This window comes from Camelus ferus, chromosome 2 (genome assembly GCF_009834535.1).
Source record: "Camelus ferus isolate YT-003-E chromosome 2, BCGSAC_Cfer_1.0, whole genome shotgun sequence".
Taxonomy (NCBI): domain Eukaryota; kingdom Metazoa; phylum Chordata; class Mammalia; order Artiodactyla; family Camelidae; genus Camelus; species Camelus ferus.
In genome coordinates, this window is record NC_045697.1 from 6,536,531 (window position 1) to 6,556,512 (window position 19,982).

The 19,982-nt window shown below is 39.9% G+C and overlaps 1 protein-coding gene across 1 annotated transcript in view; it reads right to left on the reverse strand.

Moving 5' to 3' along the window:
- CLNK (cytokine dependent hematopoietic cell linker) overlaps window positions 1-19,982 on the reverse strand; it is a 183,819-nt gene that overhangs the window by 114,402 nt on the left and 49,435 nt on the right. The window contains exon 2 of the mRNA XM_032493962.1: window positions 14,946-14,998. Coding sequence (XP_032349853.1) covers window positions 14,946-14,998 — 53 coding nt within the window. The remainder of the gene's footprint in view (window positions 1-14,945; window positions 14,999-19,982) is intronic.

The following is a 19,982-nucleotide window of genomic DNA, read 5'->3' on the forward strand; positions in this document are numbered from 1 at the left end:
CTGTGGTTCCCTAGATCATGGTGCATGGAAATACCCACTCCCTCTTTTTTTTTTTTTTTTCCTGTTGTCAACGTCAGTGACAACCTCAAGCTCAACACAACTTTGAGGTTTGCATTTAATCCTGTGTTCACCTCCTTCCACGTCGATTCACACTACATTCCTATTTACTAAGTGGGGAGGGGACTTCTTTACAGTGCTGCGTTGTTCGTAAGTCAATACCTGTTCTGTTTCTGGAATGTTCCTTTTGTGCATTCAAAAACTTCAAAATTAAAAAAAGGGCTACATCCAGCAGGCCTGAAGCCGGGTTTATGTGCTGAGAAAACAGCCGTTTGAGTTGCTGCTTTGGCATTTTACAGTATGACAACCTGCTCACACCCACAGTCTGGACATTTAGAGAGGGGCCTGAGCTTCAGATTCCTGCCACAAGTTTCTGCTTTGCTGTGCCCAGGGCATCTTTTAAAATAACTGCTTAAAGCTGCGCCTGTGGAAAGTTCATGGTCTCCATCTGCCCCAACCACCTTGTAAGTACCAGGCACAGGCTCCCCTGCTTTCCATCTCCTGCTCTTTCCTGATCTGGGAAATAAGTCTAGTGACTCTCCTTGCTTTGTGTGAGTGTGTATTGACACTGCGCCGTCAATCAGGAGGCACTGGGGTTCTCACTTCCCCAGAGTGGAGCTTGGATGCTGAGGGAGCTCCCTGCATACCTTATGTGGGGGGCCTCTACCTCCTCATGTGGAAGGTCATCATCTACACATTCTTAGTCTAACACACAGGCTTCAGGTTTCCCAATACAGGAAGAAGGGACTGGAGGAGGTCAACACGTTCTGCATGATATAGACGTGAATTTGGGCAACACAGGAACAAGAGGGTGGGAAGGAGACACAGCGGAGGGCAGAGGGAGGAGTCAGGGGGATGTTATGAGCTGAGCTATGTGAGGTGAAGCCGTGGGGAAAAGTGGCCCTGGGGAATGGACGTCTATCATGAGATTTACGTCAGGCGTGGTGTAGAGTATGACCTTTCTATTCCATCTTACTCCTAAATCTTCAGGCACCAGCTTTGCTTCATGCACCAGGCTTGTCTTGGTCGTTGCTTTGGTGAGAAGCGGGGACAAAAGAGCAGCTGGCAGTCTCAGGATGACAATGGCTCACATTTATTCTGTGGCCTCATTGTAACTTAATACAGTACTTTCCAGGTGACTGGCCTTCTTCTACCACATTCCATATGCTAACTCAGGCGAACCTCACAATCCAATGATAGGTGCTCTTAGTATTTCCACTTTACAGATGAGGACACTGAGGCATAGCAAGGTTCCTCCCTGCTAGTAAGAGGCAGAGCCCAGCTTTGGGTCTACTCCCTGCAGCCTAGAATGCAGTCAAAGCTCAGGATGGAGACCAGGGGGAGGCAGGTGAAGCATTCACCTTAGGAACACAATTTAAGAAAGTGCCAAAAAAACACAGTAGTCAAGGTGAACATGGTTTTAATGCAATTAAAAAATTAATGAAAAAACCCATTATGAAAAAATATCATGGTCACAAGGTGGCTGCAGTAATGCCAGGTGTCATATCCTTACACCACAAAATCCAAAGGTCAGAAAAATAACTTTATGGTTCAGAGAGAAAATAACTGTTAACCTGGAATTATATGTCCAATGAAGACACCATCTTAAGAATGAGGGAAATAAATAAAGAATAGATGAAGAAGATTATACTTTACAGCACAGGGAAATATCTACAAGATCTTGTGGTAGCTCACAGCGAAAAAAAAAATGTGACAATGAGTATATGTACGTTCATGTGTAACTGAAAAATTGTGCTCTACACTGGAAATTGACACAACATTGTAAAATGACTATAACTCAATAAAATGTTAAAAAAATAAACAAAATGCCATTTTCCTTTAAAAAAACAGAATGAGGGAAAAATAAAGGCATTTTCATTTTCTTATAATGGGCCTTGACACTAAAGAAAACTCCAATTTGTGTTCTTCATACTGAAAGGAAGTGATCTTCACTAAAAGTTTTGAAATATAAAAACAAAAGATGGTCAAAGATTATGTTAACTATTTGGGTAACTATTTTAAAGCACTGACTGTTTAACACAATGACTAAGTCTTAAGGGATTGATAAGTAACAGAATTAAAACACGCGACTGCAGTAGCACACACATTGTGAGCGGGTGATCACAAATAAGGAATTGAAAAGTGCCTGTGTTATTCTAGAAGAGGGTTAAAAAACTTAGATGTTGATAATTTAATTATGTATTAAAATATCTAAGGAAATTACAAAAAAAATAGAATTAGAAGACATAACCAGTAAACTGGTAGCAGTATAATGGAGTGAGAAAAAAACTGTACACACACATGTACACACACACACACGCACATCAAACCCAAAGAAGGAAAGTAGAAAATCAAAAAGAGTAAAAAGGAAGAAATAGAAAAGGATAAGTAAATAGAAAGCACACAATAGTATAGAAATAAATTTAGGTAGTTCAGTAATTATAATAATTGTGAATTAGTAAATTCTTCATTGAAAGATTGTTTTATTTTACTGGGTAAATGATTCCCAATCCAGTCATACACTTTTTGCATCTTTTATAAGGGATGTGCCTAAAACATAAGGGCATGAAAATTTTGGTATAAAATAATGTAAAAGATGTACTATTAAAATAATAACTAAAAGAAATCTGTCTTGGCTATATTAATACCAGACAAAATAAGCTTTTTAGAAAAAAATCAGTTTTTCCTAAGAGGGTCACTACATAGTGACAAAATAATTAATTCATCAGGAAGTATAACAATATGAAAATTCTATGTTCCTAATAACATACACATTTGCAATAACTATCAGGAAAAAAAACAAATACATCACCCTATTAAATATTTTTAATATCCAGTTTTGTAACTGATATGATAAAAATACAAAAGATCTATTCAAATAAAGATTTAAATAATATAATTAAGGAGATTGTTCTTACAGTTATTTTTGAAACATTGCATTCAGTTACGATGGTGCACACTTTCTTTTCAAGCATGCATGGAACACTGCAAAAAAATTGCCCTTTATTTGAACATAAAGCAAGTTCTCAAAAATTTTTACAAAATAATATCATATAGACTATTTTCTATGACCACAGTATAATTAGGCTAGATATTAGTGACAAACGGAAATTAAAAACTCCAACTCTACTTGGAAATATCAAGTCACAAGTCAAAGAATAAATGATAATGAAAATAAAAATATTTAAATCTGAAAAATAATGTAAAAATACATAGCTGAAATATCTATGTTAGAAAAAGAGAAAAGCTAAAATTTAATTACCAAAGCACCTAACTTAGTAGATCAGTGAAATAACAGGTATAATGTCAAGAACATAGACAGAAGGAAATAAGGAAGCTAAAAGCAGAAGTTACTAAAATAGAACATAAAATTGTAATGGAGAGGGCTAATGACATTGATAACCTTGGGCAAACTTGATCAAGAAGGAAAGGGGAGTCATCAACAGACAAAATTAGGAATGGAAAAGGAGACTATAGGCACAACAGAGGTTAAAACAATAAGAAAATATCATTGAATAAACAAATACATAGAAAAATACGTAACATCAAAAATTACTCATGAGAAAGTAGTAAAACTGAGCATCTTTCTAGAACCAACAATGATATTGAATCAATAGTTGAAAATCTTCCCCAAGGAAATACCAATGTAAGATAGTCTTATTGATAAAGGGACAATTTATTACCCACTGAGAATACAAGATCAGGAAATACCCTCTAACTCATTGGACAAAGCTGGCACAAGTCTGAGCCAATATCCAGCAAGGACAGAAAGAGAGAAAAATTATAAGGCATTCTCACTAATATGCATTACTGATTCATTGCACCAATATACTAAAAATTAACATGTCATGTCCAAGTTGTATTTATCTCAGAAATTAAAGTTTTGTTTACCATTAGAAAGTCTATTAATTTAAATCATTACATTAACAGTAAGGGAAGGGAAAATATATAATCATCTCAATAAATACAGAAAAATATTGATTAAATTGAATTCTTCTTTATAATTAAAACAAAAAAGACTCTTGGCAACCTAGAGTCTTTGACCTGATATTCAAAACCTACCAATATCTGAAAACAAGGCTTATATTTTGTGCTCCACTATTGAAAACATTCCCATTAAGAACAAGTGTGTTCACTATCACCCCTTAGTTTATCATTGTTTTGAAGGTCCTAACCAGTACCATCAGGCAGAAAAAAAAGTATGAAAAATGGAAAGAAAGCTACAAAATTAGATTACTTACAGAGGACATTATCATTGACATAGCAAAGTCAAAAGAATGAACTGATAGTTATTAGAACTGATTAAACATTTTGCAAGCCTGCTGCAGACATCATCTCTAAAAACATACATACCAGCTACAAACATCTAAACATAAAACTGGGGTAGTATCTTAACATTTATAATACCATTAAAATACATAAAATGCCTAGAAACAAATCTCTCAAAAGATGTTAAAGTCTAGTCCTTTGGGGGAGAAAATTATAAAACACTATGAAATTATGTTGAAGAAGTTTTCTCTGTCTCTATCTCTCTGTCTCTGGGGATATGTAATATGTTCATGAACAGGAAAATTCAGTTTCATAAAGATGCCATTTCTCTTCAAAATTATCTATAGATTCAGAGTAATTCCAATCAAAATCCCAAAAGGTTGTGTGGGTGTGTATACATATTGATAAGCTGATTTTAATGTGTCTATTAAAGAGTAAACATTCAAGAGGCAATTTGTTGATAAAGTAAAAACTGGGGGTTGTTAATTCCCAGATACCATGAATTACTACAAAGTTATACTAATTAGGACTTGTGTAATTGATCTGGTGTGGACACATTAATCACGGCACAGTAGAGGATGCCCAGAAAAAGATCCACCTCTGTAAGAAAGCTTGGCCATGCCAGAGCTGTCATTGTGGATCAGTGTAGAAGGGATGGGCTTTTTCACACATGATGCTAAATAAATTACCTGTATGAAAAAAATGATCCTCCCCAACTTGATTCCACCCACAAGTTAATCAATTCCAGGCTGATTAAAGGCCTAAAAGTAAAAGACAAGTTTTATGATGGTTAGAATTCAGTATAGGAAACTATCTTAATGATCTCAGGGTAAGGAAAGTTTCTTTAAGCAATACCCAAAATCGACAAACCAGAAAGAAGAGTTTGTTATGCTCAATTGCTTTAAAATTACTGTCACCAAAAGACAACATCAAAAGAGAATGAAAACTCAAGTCGCAAACTGGGAAAAGGATCCAGAATAAATAACTCATACAAATCAACATGAAAAAGGCAAAAACTGACAGAAAAGTGAATGAAAGATTTTAACTATCTCTGTGTGTAGATGAGAAAACCGAATGGCTAGTAAATATCTGAAAAGATGCTCAACCACAACCACAGTCAACAAAAGGTAGATTAACCCCCCACTCCACACCAGTATGGTAGACATTAAAACGGCCAGGATGGAGGTTTGACGAGGTGGTGAGGAAAATGGGCCACTTACGCACATTTGCAGGAATGTAAAATGGCCTGCTGACTTTGGAAGCTGTGGCATCATCTGATAAAACTGGAGCTGTGCATACTCTGTGCTCCGGAAACTTCAATCCTAAGAATATGCCTTTATACACAGACACTCTTGAATACATGGTCCAAGACACAAACTAGAATGTTCTTAGCAGCCCTGATGTAAACAAAATCTGGAAAACAATCCAAGCATCTGTTGCCTGAACAGTGATAAATAAATAGCATTATATGCACTTAAGGAAAGCTTATACAGCCATGAAATTGAAGGAACTGTGGCTACTACAATAGCATGGATTATCTTTGAAATGTAAATTGGGGCAGTCATAAAACAGATTGTAGAATGATAATAGCTAATATGTATAGAGCCTGCCTTATGTTCCATTTATATACAAATGTCTTAAACAATCAGCTCATTTAATCTTCACAAGCCCACTAGGAAGGAAGCACTCTTACTATTTTCATTTTGCAGTTGAGGAAACAGACACACTTTACTAACTGGCTCAAGGTCTCACAATGGACCCGGGTGTCAAAAACCAGGTAGTCTGGGTGCAAAATAGACTCTGTAGTATGATTTGGTTTTGGCCTAAAGTTCAAAATAAAGCAAAACCAAATGGATTATTTTTAATGATACAACCATATGTTGTAAAATTAAAAATAAAAGTGAGTGAATGATTAACCCAAAATTCAGGACAGTTGTTCCCTGTGGGGGGTGAGGAGTTGCGATCATAGAAATGTGAATGGAAATTGCAAAAATAAGAGCAATTTAAAAAAACTGAGAATGAGTGCATGTGTCTAAATGTTTTATTGTTCTGTGTACCTTATGCATATTTTATAACTATTCTTTTGTTTCTATTGAATATTTAAAGCAATTGCAGAAAATAAAGGAAGAAGATGAAAACTTGCTGACATGGCAGAAAAAGACTTATTTCTTCCTCATAAAATTTCTTGGATCTTTGCTGATAGAATCCTTAGAAAAGTCCACAGAAACTGACCCGGGTGTAGAATTTTCATTACCCAAAGAAGTTTTGTTTAAACAGACAACAAAGGGCAGCACAAATGCCTCTAATTTCAGCCTATCCAAAAGGCAACATGGCAGGGCAGCAAAAAATTCATTTCAGCAACACAGGATTTTAAATCATGTAACCCAAACTCAGGCCTTTATCTTCCTTGTGGTTATAGATTGATGCTCCTTCTTTTTGCCATTGATAAAGAGATACGGGAAATAGAATTCCACCACCCATCATAAATTGCTGAGAAATTATTCCTCCAATTACTTAGATTCAGTTTTTAAGTAACAAAATTCAAATTGTCAGCTATTTTAATGTTGTCCTTTGTATTAAGTCCTGATGGAGCTTTTCCAGCTGCAGTAATTACTTAAGAAAGTCTACCCCTACTCTCCTCCATTTACTACTGTGCAATATCTCATCGTTCCCCAAGCTCAGCTCAACTGTCATCTCCTCTGTGAGGGTGTCTCTTCTAACACCACCATGCTCATCCCCAAGATTTGCTCCCTAACGGAGTCACCAGTCACTCCTCTGTGTCCCCTTAGCACTTTGCACACACTTGGAACAACAACAAAAAACCCTTATTAGCATTCTCCTTGCCCACTATGAGTTGTTGATTGTCATTCTCACCTAGACTGGATGTTCTTCAAGGTAGGATATCAAATCCTACAAATCCCTAAGCTGAATGCTGAATATCTAACGGCAAAGGGTCTTACATGAGGTGATGACTGTGATGATTATAAAAATAGCAGACAGTATCTGTTTTAGGGCCGTCTTGCTGCATAACATGCAAGTCTAAAGGCAGTGGCTTAGAAACAATGATTTGTTTTGATCTCTCCTGGTTCTCAGCTGGTTGGGTTCCTCTTAGATCCTCCATGCTGTTGTATTCAGATGTTTATCTCAAAGCTAGACTGAGCTGAATGCCCAAGATGACTTCCTGACTCTTAAGTCTCTTAAGTGCCTGGTGCCTGATGCCTGGTGCCCAGTGCCCCTCAGACTCCATGTCTCTCCATGAGATCTGTCTCCCCAGGGTTTCTCCACATGACCAGAGTGCCTCACAGCATGGTGGTCATAGCATATGACTGATGGAAGCAGATAGAAAGCAGAGCTGCCTGGCTGTTAAAGCCTCTGCCCAGACTTGGCACAGTGTCCCTTCTGTCATATCCCATTGGTCAACACAGCCACAGGCTCACACAAGGTAAAGCAGGTGGAGAAATAGACTCACCTCTGAATGGGGAGTGTGCAGGTCACATGGCACTAGAGCAGGTGGGATGGGAGATACTGTGGTCACGTTTAGGAAGTACCATCAGCTACAACATCTACCAAATGTTCCCCACGTGCCAGACACGGTGCTAAACACACTGCACACATTGAATCACTTAACCTTCTCAACAACCCTTTTAGATAATTACTATTTCTATTTCTATTTGATAGAAAAGAAAATGAGGCTCAGAGAGGCTGTCTAAAATGGCACAGCTGGTCAGCGTCAGAGCTGAGTCCCATTAAGTCAGCACAGGGCCCACTGTATTACACACTGAAGCATTTGTCCACCTCAACATGGGAGCTAAATAAATGTTTGAGTCTAATATTGCCTTTCTTGGGTTAACTCAACAGAAGTATTTTTAAGCTTCTAAAATATATACCTTCAGTTTTAAATTTTACATCCCCTCTCCAAAATAATAATAGGGGAAGAATTGAAGTCGAGAATGGAGAACCAAGCAGGAGAAACTCATACTTTCCTACTGGATATTTAGCCTGTGATAAAACTTCTCTGCTCTTGTTTGTGATCTGGTCTCTCTTCTCCAGAAATTCTGAAATTCCAGGCAGCCAGGCTCTCAGGAAATACCTTTTTTTCCTTTCTATTGGGTTCATTTTCCAGGATGTGCTGATATTGGCCTCAAGTCAAATTTATTCAAAACTTCTGGAAAACTTTTCACCTTTTTGGTTATCGAGTGTATTTGGATATGATCAAAGGTTTGCATGAAGTTGACTTTCCTTCCTATACCTTATTTGTGGGGAAAGTGTCAGGTATGTATAAAGTGGAACATGCAATCGACTGGTAGTTTGGCCCTCATGAAGGACTCAACCACAAACGCCGGGTCTTGTTTTCAATTTCTCTGCACATTTACATAATCTAATACTTTGTGATCATTATAAACTGTCATTGGGGGTCAGCTTCTCCAAACACTGGCTTGGCTGATAACACTCCCTGGGATGGCTGGGTTTGCTCATTGCCAGGTAACAACAGATGTCCAAATCTTAACATTCGGACATGGTTAGAGTCATAGAGTTTGTCAAATTAGTTCATGGAGGGTGTTAATTTCCAGCAGTGGAAGAATATAAAAAATGATGAAAGATTGCATAGCTGTAAAAATGACTTTAGTAACATTGGAAAATATTTATGGTATATTAAAATTAAAAAACAAAATAGAATGAATAGTTGTATAAGGAAGCCAAAAAGCAAATACCCAACAGTGCTAACTCTTTTTCAGTGGACTGATTAGTGTATTTTTTCTTTATTCCTATTTTTTTTTTGTATTTAAAAGTTTTCTACAATAAATATACATTACTCGAATGATAACAATAAATGCAGATGTTAAATAAGTCACAACCTTCTTTATTTTGTGGTGTTTTTAAAGTCTATATCTATGAAAAGTCCAACCTTGTGGCTAGTTAGCAGGAGACTAAGTTTGTTCAGCTGGAAGTTTCCCAAGTGGTGGTAGGTGAGTTAAATCAGCTAGTTCATCTCCAACTGACAATCCTGCCATTATGAAAGACGTAAGGCTATCTTAAAGTCCTCCACTCCCCCATCACCACCCAGCTTCACGAGTCTCAGGGTCAGCCACACCTGCTGCTCCTGCAGTGGTGTCTCTGGCCATGTCTGCAACCTCTGGCCAACTCGCTCCTATGACCTCTCACAGCTTGCAACATTTTAATTGCCGGCCAACCACGACACCGAATCTCAGCCACGTGACTTTGATAGCACCAGTGGGCGACACTGGTTGGCTTGAGAGTTGGTTCCTAATTACTCCTGAGAAGGCAGCCACACTGACTACTCTGTTGGGTGCAAGACTCTAATCTCAGGATGCCAACATTGCTGCTTCTCCTTTCCCCCAAATTCAGTGGGATTTACACTTATTAATTCCTGCAAATCAAAATGCAGTTGCTTCCTGAGGTCAAAGGCAGGGGGTCTCACATATATCATGATGGAAAATAATGACCTGGAATTGACAAGGAGTTTTATCATGCATCCATATAGAGGGAAATATTTGTTGGGCATTTCCTGTGCACCAGATATTGAACTGGGCCCTTTGGGTATCCATCACCACCCAGTGATTGAATGAATTTTATCAGGCAAGTTTTCAAAGGGAAAATATGCCCCTCATAAGCAAAACAGTCATTCAGTTTGGGAATGTGTCCCTGATGGGCTACATCCAAGGATGGTTTTCCTAGTTGTTGTGAAGCAGTTCAGTATGGCACAAAGATCACAGATTTTGGAGTCAAAGGGATGTGGCTTTAACTGACTCTGAACTGGGGAGGCTATTATCCCAAAGTGAGGGATTCTCATGTGGTGACATGGGAAGGGGGTTTCAGTGCTGAGTAGCCGACAGCATGGCGCAGATGGTGTCAAATGACTAACAGAGTTCTTGGCCTGTAGGCACGACTCGCCTGTAGGACTTTTTATTCTTTCTGCCCTTTCATTCTCATAACTAGGCACTGAATTCAAGTGGAAAAGTATTAGGAAAGTATTATTATTTTGCTTATTGATTAATGATTGACATTTACTTGAAGCTGGCTTCAATGATGTCAATACAAAGAGGCACTTTCTTATACTTTTTAAACTTACTGTCTCAGAAGGTAGTGAGCCCTTTATCCTAAGACTATTCAGGAAGTCTCTAAATGGTAAGGGGTTTCTTTTGGGGTTGATGAAAATGTTCAGACATCTGGTAAGGAACTTGTATCTGCAATATATAGGGAATATAAAAATACTAAAATTGATGTGGGTGATGGTTGCCCGGTTCCATAAATATACTAAAAAACACTGTACACTTATAAAGTAATGAAGAAGCCTTCACGTGAGAACAATGATCAGTCACTTCTGTACATTTATCTACAGAGTCCAATCATCTGAAAACATAAATCCAGAGCCAAAACGGGAAGAGAAGTTTTGGGGTTAAAACGATCTTGGGTGACCCGAAGCTGAAATTAGCCTTGGTAATTGGTTTTAACCACAGCATACATTGCCTAATAAAAGCTACATGTGCACGCTGGAAAAAACAAAAGAGCCTCAATTCTATCTCACAGAGCTGTTGCTAATGGGGTTACAGCCATGTGTGGAAGCTTGAATTCCAAACCTCTAAGATTCTCTCTTTTTGAGACAAACTCTAATTTTTATCTACCATCAAAACTGTTTCCAAAATAGACGTGAAAGACAAGTTCCCCGAAGCAAGAAAAGAAACACTAGGTTATTGTCAAAGAATTTGATTAAACTTGCGTTCCTATGTAATACTAGACTATCACAGAATAATTGTGTTACATGCGACATAGCACCGCATGCTAGGAACCAGGGGACACAGCCTATTCTAACACTCCTAGGGTGTAAAGTATTACGTTAAATCTTGGCAATAAAACTGCCTCGTAAAACTTTATAGGTAACAACTGAAACATCCAACATCAAGGTCAAGAGAAAAATCACCAGATAAAATATAGATCCACCATTTGTTCTCCAAATTCCTTAGGGCTAGGGGTTCAGGATATTTTGGATTTTAGGAAAGTAATATTGTGCCTGTGTTGAATCCTATGTAATATCCCCAGTAAGCTCTGAAGTAGCACCCGTTCATTAAACACGTTCCTGTTCCTACAGTGACACACGGATATTCATACCAAGTGGGTCAAACAAAGAACATACGGCACTTCACCTTACTGGAGGTTGCATTTTGTCATCAAATTAGTTATGGAGAAGTTTTCAGTATCCTGAAGCCTATCGGCTTTGGAATGATGGATAAGGGATAGTGAACCTTTTTTAAGCATTACTCTTAATAACACCCTGATTTTTAAAAAAGATTTACTCATGTGGGCCAAGGGTCATAATACAAAGCATTACGAATAACTGAAAGCAGTACAAGTTTTAAAAGTAGGCTTCCTGAAATGTCAGAATATCACACAAAGATATAGAAAATGAAATCTGTAACAAAAGAGTGGTTATTTCTGGCCACTGGCATAATTGGGGATTTTCATTTTCTTCTTGGTACTTCTGTATATTTTCTAAAATTTCTGTGAGGCCTAGGAGTCATTTTCAGGATAAACAAAGCTAGTTTACTGTTAGAACTCTTTAGCATATTTCAAAGTGGACGCCTTGAGGGCACTGGCTCTCCCATCAGCCCCCTGTCCGGGATGTATGAGAGCATCTTCCCCAGAGTTCCCACAGGAGCCTGGCCAGAGAGGGCGTTTGCTTACTGGAAGGGCCGGGAAGCAATCACTCTAGCGACCTCGTCTCTCCCCAAACACTCAGAACCGCAGAACCAGGGATCTAATCTGTTCTGTCCAGAATGATGAAGAGATACTGGAAGCCAAATCTGAGACTCCGGTGTCCAGCCCTGAGGGCGTAATGGACAGAGGGCAAGTTTTGATGCTGAGACAGTTCATGTAGACTAGCCTGCTGATTTCAGAGGCAATTTAGAATCAGGACATCGGGACGCCATAGCATTGTGGAGTCTTCCCATCACTTCCTACGTAATACGAAAATGATTTTCTTAACTTACGGCTAATGCTTTTTGAGGGCAGGGACTAGATCCTGTTCATCTTTGTAAGGGAGGTGCCAGGCTCAGTGCCCAGCAAAGTGTGTACTAGTCAGTAAATGCTTTTGACCCAGCTGATACACTTAAAGGGAAATGCACGTATGCGTACTTACTCGTGTGTATGTGTGTGTGTATATACATATACATCTATATGTGTGTGCATGTGTATAAATATATAATCTATTTCTATATCATCCTTTTATTTGTGTTTATTCATTCCTTCTTTGTAAAAGTGCCCAAATGGAGAGAGTAAGAAATTAGCTGTAGTTACAAAGACCATTAAAGATTCCACGTTATAAAATCAGAATTCCAGATTATAGAATTGGGAGATGTGTTACACCGCATTTTGAAAGCTGTGCTACAGACTAGACTCAGTTGAGCGTTAAAAGAACATCCCACTGGAATGAAGGGCTGCAAATGGCAAAATATCCTTCTTTCTTATGGGTGAGTTGTATTCCATTGCATATATAAGCTGCATCTTCTTTATCCATTCATCTGTTGATGTTCACCTATGATGCTTCCATATCTTGGCAATTATAAATAATGCCATTAATAGTGGGGTGTATGTATCTTTTTGAATTCATTCTTATTTTGTGGTTGGCTTTATTCCTTTGATAACTATGTAAGTTTAAAAAGCTAAAGCTCTAAGCACTTAGAAACAGTGAACAGTACATATACGTAAATTTAAAAATATGTACAGTATATTGTGTACATGTATTTACATGAAATATATTCTATATGTGTGGTCAAATTGTAACAATTCTACCTAATAAAACTGAAAAATGAAAAAAAAAGAACATCCCACGGTCCAGGTATTCTGATTTCTTTGGTCGGGGGAAGGTCACTGAAGCTGCTGTTTGTTTAAAGCTTCCTTGATTATTCTACTGATCAGCCAGGTTTAAAATCTACTGCCTTGAATTAACTGGTTTAATGCTTTTCATAGAGGAAGGGGTGCTCCCCCAGGCATAGCAGAACAAAACCCTGTGTGTGTATGTGTGTGTGTAGTTAGCTATGTGTGCATGTACATGTGTAGGTGGAGCGAAGCAAATTTCCAATTTATTGTGCTCATGCAACATCCAATTCGTGACTGACTTCTCTGAGTCACATCTTGATAAATATCAGAGCTACCTGTGCAGGCTGCCAGGACGGAAATGGCTCTGGGAACCATTGTTCTTCAGTCAGATGCTTCTCAAACTTTAATGTGACTATAAATCAACTGGGGATCTTATAAAAGTACAGATTCAGATTCAGCAACCTTACAGGAGAAAACTAATGTTTATGAATTTATGACGATTTGGTCTGTTTTCTGGTCTATGTATTGGCATCTTCACATCTGATGTGACTCTAAAGCTAAATTCAAAAAGTGCTCTTTGGAAAGCTTGATCAGAAGCAATTGCCAAGAGCTCACTGTGTGGCTGAAAAACAAAGCTACCCCGAGTCATGAGAGGGAGATGCCACTCCTCTTTACGAAGGAGACCCTCGGCACAGGATGCCACCATGGAGAGAAACAGAAGCAAGGGCTGAAGGGTAGGGATTCTTGACTACAAAGCCAAAGGGAAACTCACAGCAAATATTGCTGAGATTGTCAGAGTAACCCCACTTTGTCACCAAAGAGGGATATGGGTCTGAAGCTGGGGCTGCTGCCTTTGTGCCACCCTGGGCACCAACCATGTGCCTAGCGGCTGCCTGTGCGGCCCAGACATCACCTGGTTACCCTGGGCTGTCCATCAGCCTCCCTCTAGGACCAGGGATCCACCCAGGAGCCAGGCACTCCTCCTCTCCAGGTCAGATCCTACTTTCCGGAGGAGGGTTGTAAGTAACTTCTCAAATCTCCAGGGGTCAGGTAACTTCCTGAATAATGTACAGCTGTACAGTGACCAGACAAGGCAAGGTATTTACACCAGGCCTGCCTGAGTCTGAATCTCATGTTCGTTTTCACACAACGACTGCTCATTTCACACAGAGAAGAACCATACTGCCTTTCCAATTGGCAAAATAAAGCAAATAAATAGATACGTAGACTGATTCTAAAATTAGTACACTAACTTTCTCAATTTAAAGGTCTTTTGTTTTCTTACAACTTGGAGGCCTGCTACCTTTTTTATTATATTCATAGACATTAGGTATGGGACGAACTTTCTACTGATTCAGATACACATTTGGATATCCCCAACCGACCACATCACCCACCCCAGGTGCTCCACAAAGAGAAGGTGGGATTCCGGGTTCTCTGCGGTGGGAATGAGGGTGCAAACTGCTGGCCTTTTCCTTCTCATGTTACACGTGGGTGTGAAGTGATGGGTGGTTTCGGATGCCCTCCTGGCATTCTGGTGCTGAGTGTCTCTAGTCCCTGCACCCTGCTCCCACGACCCCCCTGCATCCATGAATCTGCTCTGGGGGACAACAAGGGGCCTGCCCGCAAAAAAATTCGCTGTTAATGGGGCAGGTGCTCACTGAGCACTCACACATCCGCGTGGGGACGCACTGGCATCCCTCCTCAGCGCTACTCCAGGACCTGACTCCCATCCCGACTAGGAGCCAGGGGACTCGTGCTCACAGCGACGTTGCGGTACTTACTGCCTGTTCATCGTTCTTGGCACCGGGCAAATGAGAGGGATCTTCAACTCAGCCTGCGGAAACAAAAGCAAGCTCATTATTGGGCCTTACACACCATGTTTTAATTCTGGGGAACATGTTCCTGCCACTTCCTGTTAAAATGGGATACAGGTGCCAGCTTAGAGGAAAAGACAGCAGGGGAATCAATCCAGGTAGATAATTGGTTTATTTCAGGAGCGGGTGGGGGAGGGGGCTTCGTCTCTGACATGCTGTCCTCTTTCTGTCAGCATCCATCCCATCTGCCCCGGGGAACTGAGCGAACCTCTCCCGAGCTTGTTTTTCCTGGAGTGCAATTGTGCGCTCCCCCGGGCACCCAGGGCGCGTTAGCCCAGGCTCTGCTCCGGGGAGCCCACGTGCGTGCAGGAGAAGCGACGCTTTTCTTTTCCAAGTGTGATTTTGTCATGAAATGTTTATTGGAAATTATATTTATAAACCGGTTCACGCAGGATGCAACAATTTATTTGCGGCTTGTATTCATCCACATAGGAGAGATCATTAGCCCCATTAACCATATAAATTAGCAGCAGAGACCCTGGGGGTATTCAATAGGGCTTTACATCAATGATTGCATTCAATCTACACAGAGATGCTGGGAGGTGTAAAGGATATTACCCACGAGATCAGTTGGGGTTCCAGCAAGAAACAGATGGCACCCTCAAATTGGGTAATTTGAGAACAGTTTAATAAAGAGAACATTTAAAGGATGTGGGCAGGGTGTAGGAAATCCACAAAGGATAGTGAAAGACCTTGGAGGGGCTGTTACCATGCCTGGGCCTGGAGGAGTCGGGGGAGCCAGTGGTCACAGAGACTCAGAGTCGAGGATGGTGGAAAAAGAACTGTGGCTTCCAGTTGAGGGACCCACAGGGAGGGAGCTGCGGCAGGTGGAATAAAAATCTGCATCTCAGACCCCTCCTACCCCGAATCTCTTTTGTTGCTGTCTCCCATCAGCCGAACTCAACAGGAAGCCAAGTGAGAGGAGCCATTGGCATGGTTTCTATCCATCAGCCCCCTGGGGCTCCCAGCTGAGAGTAGTAGGCTTGAGAGTGGATCTCACTGTTAAAAGGAATGAGGCTCCAGGAGGTTAAATTATGCGCCCAAGATCACCCATCTGCAATAAGAGCCCAGGCTCATAGGACTCAAACATTCTGTTTCCTAGCCAGTTACTACTCCTAGATCATTCTGCCATCCCTGTGTCCATCCATTCATCCGTTCATCTATCTGATCATGATTTGCTGAAACTAACTAATAAGAAACATTCCCTGCCTCCAGGCATGCCTGAGACTCAGCATGAGATAGATTCTGTATCAAACAGATACAGATCAAACAAACAAAAAAACAAAATCCTAACTCTGCCTTGGACAGCCAGTGGAATCTTCATAAAGGAGATAATAGTTGAGCTGGAGATTGCAGAATAAGTCAGCATCTTCCTGGCTTAGAATTAAGGAAGGTGCTCTGGGCAAATGGGATGCCATTTGCAAAAGTGTGAGGTTAGAATACATAGTGTGACACAGAGGCTTTGCACAGCTTGGTGGGACCATGGAAGCCAGCAGCTTGGATGTTGATAGCATGTGGCAACGGGCTTGGGAAGGACCACTGGGTTGATTGTCAAGGACTGCACATGACAAAGGATGAGATTTGGATATGAGCTGTGTGATCTTGGACCAGTAATTGAAGGAAAGTTATTAAAGAACTAGGACTAAGCTTCAGGTCCTCAGATACCCTCTGTATTACCCCACAGCCACTCCCCTCACCTTGTACATCTAGGTCAATGAATGACAGCAGGTGAAAGGGAGGTAACTATTAAGTACTCATGCATAGACAGTTCTCTCTGGATGGAACGTGGGGTATCTAGCTCATGCATGGCCACTTTGGAAGCTGTCTCGTCATCCATGGTGGCGGGAAGAAGACTTGAATCTTTATCAACATAATACAAATCATGGACATCTAATACTGGAAGAGTCCTGGACTGGAAGTTGAGGGACTCTATTCAGCTCCGCTGCTATCATTAAGTAGTGTGTGACCTCTTCTGAGCATGTGGTCTCTCCTCATTTATAAATGGTAAGTCCATATCTTCCTTTTCCACAATTACGTGTGAAATAAGCTGATGCATCTGAAAAAATCTTATAAACTATAAGCTTTATGGAAATATGGGTATGCAATTACTTGTATAACAAAGTACAGTTTGCAAGTTGCTTTAACATTGGTCATGTTATATATTTGGGTATCTAGGGTTATTGACACTGATTTTTGGATATTACTATTTAGAGGAATTAAATTACTCAATTAGAGTAACACAGGTCAAATTTATAACCCCTTCCCCACTTTAGGAGCATTCACAATTTAAATATCTTGCTTATATAGTTATTTCATTCCTTTGAGTGTGTTGACCAGCAGTACTGAAGCAGTGTTGAAATGAGAAAACATAAGTTGATCTTTATGGAAGGCTCCCCATGTGTCTGGCTCTTGGCTGGTGCTTACACTCAGAGTTAAGGAATCACAAAGTACAGGACACTTTCCTCCAAGGCTTATTGCCTTGGATCAGAGGCCTAGGGAGGTGGCCAGGGAAGCTGCTTTCCAGCCCTGAATTGTTCAAGGGGTAGCCTTGAACAAGGCATTGGGAGGTTCCGAGCCTCAATTTTTTCTCCCGAATAATGAACAGGTTGGGCTCCATAGGTTTCTTCCAGCTCAAAGATTCCACAAAAAAAGTTTCATTTGAAAAACTACAATCCATCCATATTTGGTGACAAAAAAAATGGTTTTAAAAAGTTGGAAGCCTGCTATTCCATTTCTCACATTTTATTGTCTTCTCTAATAGAGCTTCTGGCAGAGCAAAATTGCAGAAAGACTCTGACAAAGTGTGAACACAGGGCAGCAGGGATGGACAGGGAAGAGGCTGGGGAAGGAATTCTTAGCTTTTGCTTTATACTTAAACCTTTGCAAATTATTTGATCTGTACCATCAAATTAGGTTTGTATTTTAACATCTTAATACAAATTCCAAAGAGATATTTTACTAGCAGCTTTTGAGAGATGTGAGCAATTTATTGTACAAAAAAGAATTTTAAAATGTCATGAAGACAGTCCAACTCTTCTGGCATTTGAGAAGCAAAATTTGGGGTCTTAGTGACCCACATCAGAGGATGAGTCAGCCCTGTGGTGTCATCCACATGACAGATTGGACGGCACTCCACAAGGCGAATTGCTCTTTGCTCTACTCAGAATGTCTAAGCCCCATCTGAGAGCACCATGGTCTTATCAGATCTTAGTCATTTTGTAAAGGATGTGGTGAGAAAGAGATGTGGTGAGTCAGACAGAATTTCACGTCCGTAGATTTTATGAAGGTAACGTATTATAGAAAAGACAAGGCCCTTCCCTTTCTGATGTGTATATTTTCAAAAAAAATATGAATGAACACTGAATGCCTCTTATGTATCCCCCGCATCCACTGTAATAAGCCCATACGATCTGCATTATCATCCTTACTTTATATAAAACCAAATTGACATCCACACATGTTAAGTAACCTTCTCTACCAGCTGGTATTGCAAACCATTGGCCTTGAAACGTTCTAGTCATGTGTTGGGACACCTGCTCCCAGCCTCAGTTTGATTATCTGTAAAATGGGGGTCACACCACAGCTATCTGTAGGGCTCTTGTGAGGATTACTTGAGAACATATGGGTCTCAGATATGGAGAAATGGCCCATTAATATTAACTTGAACTTTAAGATTAATTCAAGGCCATATATCACCTTTGGGTTTTAGTCTCCAGAAATGAGAAGTGCTTATTCACCTACAGTTGATGGCCACCAGATGAAGTAAGCATGTATTCTCATACCTGTTTGCCCTTCAGAGAGACCTGGGAAACTTTAAAATAATACTGATGCCCTAATGCAATCCCTATCAAATTACCCAGGACATATTTCACAGAACTAGAACAAATCATAATAAAATTTATATGGAACCACAAAAGACCTAAAATTGCCAAAGCATTACTGAAGAGAAAGAAAGAGGCTGGAGGAATAACTCTCCCAGACTTCAGACACTACTATAGAGCTACAGTCATCAAGACAGCATGGTATTGGTACAAAACAGACATATGGACCAATGGAACAGACTAGAGAGCCCAGAAATGAATCCACAAACTTTTGGTCAACTAATCTTCAACAAAGGAGGCAAGAATATACAATGGAATAAAGACAGCCTCTTCAGCAAATGGTGTTGGGAAAACTGGACAGCAGCATGTAAATCAATGAAGTTAGAACACTCCCTTACACCATACACAAAAATAGACTCAAAATGGATCAAAGACTTAAACAGAAGACAAGATACAATAAAACTCCTTGAAGAAAATAAAGGCAAAACATTATCTCCCATACCTCTCAGAAATGTTCTCCTACGGCAGTCTACTCAAGCAATAGAAATAAAAGCAAGAATAAACAAATGGGACCTAATGAAACTTACAAGCTTCTGCACAGCAAAGGAAACCATAAGTAAAACAAAAAGACAACCTATGGAATGGGAGAAAATTTTTGCAAATGAAACCGACAAAGGCTTGATCTCCAGAATATATAAGCAGCTCATATGACATAATAAGAAAAAAACAAACAACCCAATCCAAAAATGGGCAGAAGACATAAACAAGCAATTCTCCAAGAAAGAAATACAAATGATCAATAGGCACATGAAAAAATGCTCAATGTCACTAATTATCAGAGAAATGCAAATCAAAACTATAATGAGGTATCACCTCACACCAGTCAGAATAGCCATCATTCAAAAATCCACAAATGACAAATGCTGGAGAGGCTATGGAGAAAAGGGAACCCTCCTGCACTTCTGGTGGGAATGCAGTTTGGTGCAGCCTCTGTGGAAAACAGTATGGAGATTCCTCAAAAGACTAGGAATAGACTTACCATATGACCCAGTTATCCTGCCCCTGGGCATATATCCAGAAGGAACCCTACTTCAAAAAGACACTTGTACCCCAATGTTCATAG